Genomic DNA, 7,811 nt, shown 5'->3' on the forward strand with positions numbered 1-7,811 from the left:
GTGTGTGGTCAACTGCTGCATTCAGATCGGGTTCGTTGATAATACTGCTCCAGTCGGCATTTGAGAAATAATCATTCATTGCATTGTAATCAGCATTCTTGAAGTCTTTGTACGGACTTTGATTTTCGGCTTTCTTTTCAATTTTTTCATGGATGATTACTTCAAGCGCTTGATGATGTGATTCTTTCTTTGCTATGTCGCTGTCATTTTTGTTGCATGTGAACAAGTTGGGTTCATTGGTCCATATTAAATCCAGCCACCGATTGTTGTTGTTGTGATGTGTGCATATTTGATGCAATCCAAGCTCGTTGCAAGTGTCGAGCACGATTCTTTCTTTCTCACTCACCGCATTGATAGCCACTGCTACATTTGGATTGTGTTGAAAAATGTCATCAGGATCATAATCAGCATTGTTGTTGCATGTGTACCAGATCAGATTCCGGAGATTGAAATCACCCGATACCAACAACACATCGTTTTGATTTGCTTTAGAAGCGACTTCACGTAGTACATTCATGTTTGCTTTGTAGAGTTCAAACGGTGAGTCTGGTCGAATGTATAGCTGGATCAGTATTAAATTTCTGCCATTATACTTGACTTTTGCCCATACTTGTTCCGCTCCAAGATGTTCGGCTGTTCCAATACATTGTGGTTGCAACGATTTTTCTACTGCAATTAGTACACCACCCCAGCCTTTCTTCTTGACTCGCTGATATTTTTCAGTGTCCGCAGATCTGTCACAGCGAAACACTTCGAAATTTTGTGGAAAAAATTCAGAAGAGGCGACATCAGGACTGAGGTGTGATTCGCTCAACATGTAAAAAAGGAAAGACGACGCAAGCACTTCAGCAAGAAAGTTTATCGCTTTTTCTTTATCTTTGATGCCATTCATATTATTGCAATACATTGCAGCGTCATCCAACATTGGAACTACATTATTGAATAGATGTTGTTGATGTGGCTGCTGAATGTGAAATGATGTGGCAAAAAGTGGATTTAAACAGAATGATGAGGTGGAGAAGGCTGGGTTTAACTGTGATAAAATGGCTGAGGTTGTGCATACATTAGCATTTGTGGTGGTAGATGTTGTGGCATTTGCATTGGAATTTGTGATGGATGATGATGCATTTGTTGCAAACCTGGTATCACATACGGCGGATGGAAAAATGGTTGCTGCAGAAAAGGAGCAGGTTGCTGCCACTGACTTAGCCGTTGGCTATACACATTTTGATTTTGAAATCTCCGATTGTGATTGTATGGACGAGAGAAATTTTCAAAACGATGATTTCTGGTGGAATATCGTGTCTTTCGCTGATTGTCATTTTGCTCTCGTTGAAAATGTGCATTTGGTTTGCCTTTGGTTTGCCGATTGTTGTTGTTATCAGAATTATGTTGTGTTGTTCGTTTTTTTTCGGCGTTTTGTTTATTTTTCTTCTGAGCTGTACCATCAGATTGCTTTTTCACTGGGTGAATGAATGGTTTCACGATGTAATTTGGATCCCAATCATCCAAGGTGATGATCTTGTTGCAAACTTCATGGGACAAAGTTGAAATTTTGAAAGATGAAAAATTTCTTGAGTTACCTTTGAACCGTTTGTTTGGAATTTTCTCAACAGAAAAGGCATCAGTGTGAATTTCAGAGTTGGCAATGATAATGGCAGTTACATCATCGGAGGTAGCATCTTTCGGCAAACGAGAAACATGAATTGAATAAATACCATTTATCGGTGTGATTTTTTGTGGCCCCGGTGTTTTTTTCGGATTGGTGTTTTTGTTGTCACTATGACTAGCTGAAGATGATGCACCTAAATCAATTAAACCATTATTCAATTTGTTTTGTATCGATTTGTTGACAGATTTAACGATTTCTTCACTCAATCGCTGAATGGATACTTCTCTGTGCTCCACTTCAGTGGTTATCTTGTTGAACTTAGTTGCACAGCAATGACATGTTATTCCGAATATTGAATCAGCGCTGAACATTTGAAGAAATTCGGAATATTTGCTGGGTTTGTCCGATAATATCTTCCATTCGAAAGTACCATCACTTCTTACAGTTTTAGACATCAGTTCAAACGCATGCAATAACTCCTTCGTTCTCAATTCATCAAGCTGGCGTAGACACTCAACAAATATTTTTTTACCACAAAACCGGCAATTCAGAGACCATCCATAATATCTGGATCCATTACAATTGTTTGTTTCACAGCTGTGTGGTTGCGTTGTTGACATGTTGAGGTTATATTGAAATAATACACGTAGTGAAATACTGCCCGATCGGAAAACCTATTGCAGCCAGTCCTAACAACCTCGAAAGAGCACTGTGGCAAACCGATTGTATTCACTGTAAACAGTCTTGAAAATAATCTGCTTTTTTCCTTTTTAATTTTGTACTATTCTCCTGAACTTCACTTTTTCCGATGAAATTGTCATTTAAACTTTCATGTCGTAGCAAATAAAAGTTGGGAACAGTTTGAAATATTTAAAAAAAAACGAAAATAAATTATTTTATTGAAGAGCGGTGAAAAAGTCGATGTTTACACTTTTGACAGCTAATGAGTCGTTTTTTTCGATTTGATGGCCTTAGAGCATTTGAACAATGTCTACTCACTGTTTTGACTATATTATGGGTTCCCATATGTTGAATTGTGTTTAAAATACATCAATTTCTATATATAGTTGCAAAAATTGGTTTATTTTTTGCGTATATTGCTGGAAAAATCCCCTTTGTACACGATTTTGACATTTTGTACACTAATCAGTGTACACGATTTTGACATTGTGTACACTGATTTGACATTTTGTACACGAATCGGACATTTTGTACACGAATGTGACATTTTGTACACTATTTTGACATTTTGTACACTGATTTGACATTTTGTACACGAATCGGACATTTTGTACACGAATGTAACATTTGTACACTAATTTGACATTTTGTACATGAATCGGACATTTTGTACACTAATGTGACATTTGTACACTTTTTGGTCATTTTGTACACGAATTAGACATATTATACACTGATGAATAAAATTGTCATTTTTTTATATGAAGTGATCGGTAAGAATTATTTTCACCACAAGATGACTTCAGAATAAAAAAAGTTAAAACAAATTGAAACAGGTTGCAATTTCTTATCTAAATAGAATTTAAAAATACTTCCCTTCACATGAAATATTGAATTGTCATGCACAAGGCTTCGTGATAGCAAACCTTAGCACGCAGTATATTTAAGACTCGGTATAATATACCAGCATATCGCACACACACAGCTGCCGCACACAATTCTCTCGCGCGCAAACGGTTACGTTCACAGCAAAGTTTTGTTTCTGAATTGGTTGCGATGGCTGTGTACGCAACCGTTTGCTTGCGAGAGAAGTGTGTGCGGCAGCTGTGTGTGTGCGATATGCTGGTATATTATACCGAGCCTTAAATATACTGCGTGCTAAGGTTTGCAATCACGAAGCCTTGGTCATGCACAATGGCGAGATGGTTTTCATGAGAGTTTAATTTCAAAAAAATATATTTATTTGGCAAAACAGTGTGTGTGGAAGAACAACGCAACAGCGACCAGAAATATTTTCCTGTCACTTTTACACTATAAATGAGATACTGATACATTGACATTCGCTGTCAAAGTCACTTTGTAATGCGTCATTCACATTAATGCTTCGAATGTTTGTAATGAAAAGTGAGGAGACTGGAAACACCATACAATTTATAAGCATTACGTATTTGATATTCGGGATCTGCAGAGCCTGAACTTCGTCGATGATTCGATATTCAAAAAAATATTTTGAAAAAAAAAAACGTGTGCACTGTTCACACTTGTGTGTTTTTTCATGAAATTTTGAAGTCATTGAACATTGTCACCCATTTGGATTTTTTTCAGAGCTTAATTTGAAACGGAATCACAAGCTGAATCACATTGAGCCGATTATTCATGAGTACTGTAACAGCTGTATATGTTTGGATGTATTCGATTCGAATGTGCACGTCTATGAATTAGGTTTCGCAATAGCAATTGAGAGTGCTTATTTAATTACATTTCAAAGCCAAACTACTTCTTTTGCGTGTTTAATGTATATGAGGGAGTGTTTTAGGAGAGGAAGAAAGTCCTTTCTTTTGTGGCGGAAACCCAGGCAGCCCTATATGCCATGGGCAGAGTGGTGGAAGAGAAATCGCGCCGCGCTGGGTTTCCGCGCGCTACGCGCGCGGGGAAATCCTGATGTTCCCCGATCATGTAAAATATTAATCAGCAAAAATACAAACAGATAAAATAACGAATGTCCATAATATGCAAATTCCGTTTAATTATATTTATTAGGTTGAGTTTGAAATAATTGAAAATATTTATACTTCATTCATCAAAACAACCGTGTGTGTGACTTCAAAAAGCAAATTATGACAGTATGCAGAGCACCGTAGTATAACTAGGAAACATTTTGGAGTTTCAAATTTATCCCGACGAGAAATTTGCGGAATATCGCATTGCGACTATTCTACGTATAGTCGCAATACGTAAAAGTCCGTCGAACACAGCCAACTTCACGTTGGTTGTACGAAGTTTCAAGTCGAAATGTCACACTCGATCCAGTTACCACTTCACATTTATCGCAGCGCGAATAGTCGCCGGGTATTCAGCGATTACATTTTGCGGCAACTTTTATTGTGGATACCTATTCGCATTGCGAGTATCCGCACTCAAAAACGGATATGCGACGGATAGTCGACGTACACCTATTTTACCGCAAATTTCTCGTCGGGTATGTTTCACGAATAATATTCTACTCGCTTCAATCGCAATTCTACTGTCCACAGAAGCAAAAACACCTCTCCCATACTTTATGTACCACCTGTTAATATTCTATTTATGTTGCTGAGAATAAAAATGGGAGTATAGGAGTGTTTGAACTGAAGCGCAACATGAATCCGATGACTCAATAGAAACGCATCATCAAAATGGAAGTTTCGAATGTGGTTTTAGCATTTTTCCCAAAAATAATAAGAATTAACGAAATGTAATCTTCAACAAAGTTATGAAATCGGTGAAGTCACCAAACTTCGCTGAATCTACTAATTCATTGTCACTCATCATTTTCGCAAAAAAACAAAAAAAAACACATTCCAAATTCCCATTTTTCCTGGTGCATTTCTCAATTCATGTTGCGTTTATAAGAAACCAATTTCATATTGCGCTTCAGTTCATTTTTGCTTCTATTATATATAATATATACAAAAATCCCATTCGTGTACATATTGTTTGATCAGTGTACAAAATGTCAAAATCGTGTACAGAAATTCGTATACAAAATGACCAAAAAATGTCAAATCAGTGTACAAAATGTCAAATTAGTGTACAAAAATCGGTGTACAAAATGTCACATTCGTGTACAAAATGTCCGATTCGTGTACAAAATGTCAAAATCGTGTACATTGATTAGTGTACAAAATGTCACATTCGTGTACAAAATGTCAAATCAGTGTACAAAATGTCAAAATCGTGTACAAATATCCAGGTTCCCGTATATTGCTCCAAATATCACCACGAATTTTGAACTTTTTGTATTTCATTCCTTAAAATGAAAAGTGCGGCAGCCTTTTTTCGTTTGACTTTTTCGTATGTAAATGTGGATACATATTTGCAACTATTATTTTATTTAGTGAGCCCATGGTGTTAGCAATCTTGCGCACTATCACATTAGGATCATATGATATCATGTCATTGATTTATTTGATGATTTCTTGGACAAGGTCGATTTTTAGCACTTCGGAGGTTTATCGATGAAATTGCTCGTATGACTATGTTTAAATTAAATTTTCCTACATTATAACATTGTTTTCGATTGTTCAGAGACACCACAAACTAAATCCAATTTGAATTTGATGCACCTATCTGTTTTGATTTTAAAGCGCAGGTGCGTAATCAAGAAAGAAAATTAATTTTTTTACCAGGAGCTATAACTTGCGAACTAATGATCGGATTTGGCTCAAATTTTGACAGATGTCTTATGAAGTGCTTGTCAAAAAACATATAGATTTGATATTCTATCGCCCTTTCATAGAAAAGTACCTGACTTATCAATCCACCTAGTATATCGAATGAAAAATATTGTACCATTTTTTCAAAATAAACTTTCATTTTTTGCAAGAAAAAAGTGATATTCTTAATGCATAGACCCAATAGATTAAAAAAATGTGTATGCTAGCGATATATCCAGCCACTGAGTTGGTGAATCTACCAGATATTATAAAAAGTGCATATGACGGCCTGAGAAGAAAAACCTTTCCTATAAAACCTGTGCGCAGAACACAAACACAGAAATTTTTTAGTCAAAAGGCGAACAGCAAATTTGCGAGCGCAAAAACCTAATATATTTACAGCGAGCGCAAAAGTATAACAAGCCTACTAGCATGCAAACTCCGTATAAGTAGGCCTGTTATGCTTTTGCGCTCGCTGTAAATATATTAGGTTTTTGCGCTCGCAAATTTGCTGTTCGCCTTTTGACTAAAAATTTTTTGTGTTTGTGTTCTGCGCACAGGTTTTTTAGGAAAGGTTTTTCTTCTCAGGCCGTCATATATCAGATTTGTTAAAATCATTGTTTATTTTTTCATGTGATATCTATTAGAATTCGGTTTAGATGGTATGAGAATTTGAAATAACTTTAAAATATAGACAATCATATTACCTTTCTTTGCTCTTCGAATTCTTGATCTGCTTGTAGTTTTTCTCTTTTGAATTGTTCTTCGAGTGCTAACAATCGTTTCTGCATTTCAGCTTTCAAATCAATTCCTTGTTTTTCCAATAATTCGCATTGGGCGAAATTCCAATCAACTGTTTCATTTCCACACTCTGGAATTTCATTTACTGCTTTTTCACGGATTTCCCTTGCTTGTTCAGGATGTGTAAATCGAAATACATGGTTTTTTCCAAGTATGACACGAGATCCTGTCGTCAATATTTCTGGCTCAATAAGCTTTCGGCCATTTAAATATACAAGAGCATCTTTATGTGGTATTAATGTCACAATATCAGACCGGTTCTCAAAAGTACAATGTTCTTTGAGAATATGAGAACCAGATAGTTGTATGTCCTGTGGCACATTAGCCTCTGAAGTTCCCAAACGTGTCAACCCTGTAAATTAGGTTATTTATGGAGCTAGTGCTTTATGCTGGTAAGACAGTGTAAATACGTACCATCCTTTATATAATACAACAAACACTCTGATAAATTTGGGTCCTCGTTCAAGTTAACTAGATGTGGTGTTTTCTTTGGTGAAAATACGCCAACTGTAATTCCATCTTCTTTTACTGCTACACCCATTTCAGCAAAAACAGCTTCGCGCTGTACTCTTATTTGCTCTGTACGTTTGAGCTTTTCTTCCCAAGTTTCATTCAATTCAGCAATCAACTTCTCACTCGCCTGCAATTGATCGACAGCCATTTCCGTGCTTGATCCATTTCGAGTCCGGTTTTTCGAAATATTTTTGGGACTTCCAATATTTGCAACATCGATAATACTGTCTGATTTGTTATTATCATTACTTTCTATTATTAAGAAATACAACAATAAATAATATTTATATTTATTGACACCTCCAAGTATATGAATGTTCTAGTATAAAAATAGCCGGTGCACCAGGGCGCGAGTGCGCCAGAGACGCGTGAGCGCAAAATATTTTAAATAAAGGCGCGCGAAAGCTAAATTCTGAAACGATTCAAAATTATAGCGCGCAAACGTAAATTTGTATTGAGAATTACATAATTAATAAGCGAGAGAGCTTTCAGGCGCCTTTTTTAAAATT

General features: G+C 36.2%; 2 protein-coding genes across 2 annotated transcripts; both read right to left on the reverse strand.

Annotated features, from left to right (window-relative positions):
• Nucleotides 1–1,029: 1,029 nt before the first annotated feature.
• Nucleotides 1,030–2,244, reverse strand: LOC129572346 (uncharacterized). Its single transcript, XM_055452288.1, has 2 exons — nt 1,584–2,244; nt 1,030–1,463 (listed from the first exon to the last, which is right to left on the reverse strand). The coding sequence occupies exons 1-2, from the start codon at nt 2,230–2,232 to the stop codon at nt 1,030–1,032; spliced, it is 1,083 nt and encodes a 360-aa protein (XP_055308263.1). The 5' UTR covers nt 2,233–2,244.
• Nucleotides 2,245–6,695: 4,451 nt separating this feature from the next.
• LOC129572345 (kinesin-like protein unc-104) lies at nt 6,696–7,556 on the reverse strand (the record flags this gene model as incomplete). Its single annotated transcript, XM_055452287.1, is given in 2 exon segments — nt 6,696–7,141; nt 7,204–7,556. Coding segments are annotated over 2 exon segments (799 nt in total), but the record flags the coding sequence as incomplete, so codon positions are not given.
• Between the last annotated feature and the right edge of the window lie 255 nt (nt 7,557–7,811).

This window comes from Sitodiplosis mosellana, unplaced genomic scaffold (genome assembly GCF_009176505.1).
Source record: "Sitodiplosis mosellana isolate CC-2019 unplaced genomic scaffold, AAFC_SMos_1.0 Smas_scaffold_4772, whole genome shotgun sequence".
Lineage (NCBI taxonomy): Eukaryota > Metazoa > Arthropoda > Insecta > Diptera > Cecidomyiidae > Sitodiplosis > Sitodiplosis mosellana.

Excerpts from the sequence above, each read along its gene's own strand:
- LOC129572346 (XM_055452288.1), bottom strand. The coding sequence starts at position 2,232 with ATGTCAACAACGCAACCACACAGCTGTGAAACAAACAATTGTAATGGA. Across the intron at positions 1,464-1,583 it reads TCCAAACAAACGGTTCAAAG|TGAAAAAGCAATCTGATGGT; the intron begins GTAACTCAAGAA and ends TCATTCACCCAG.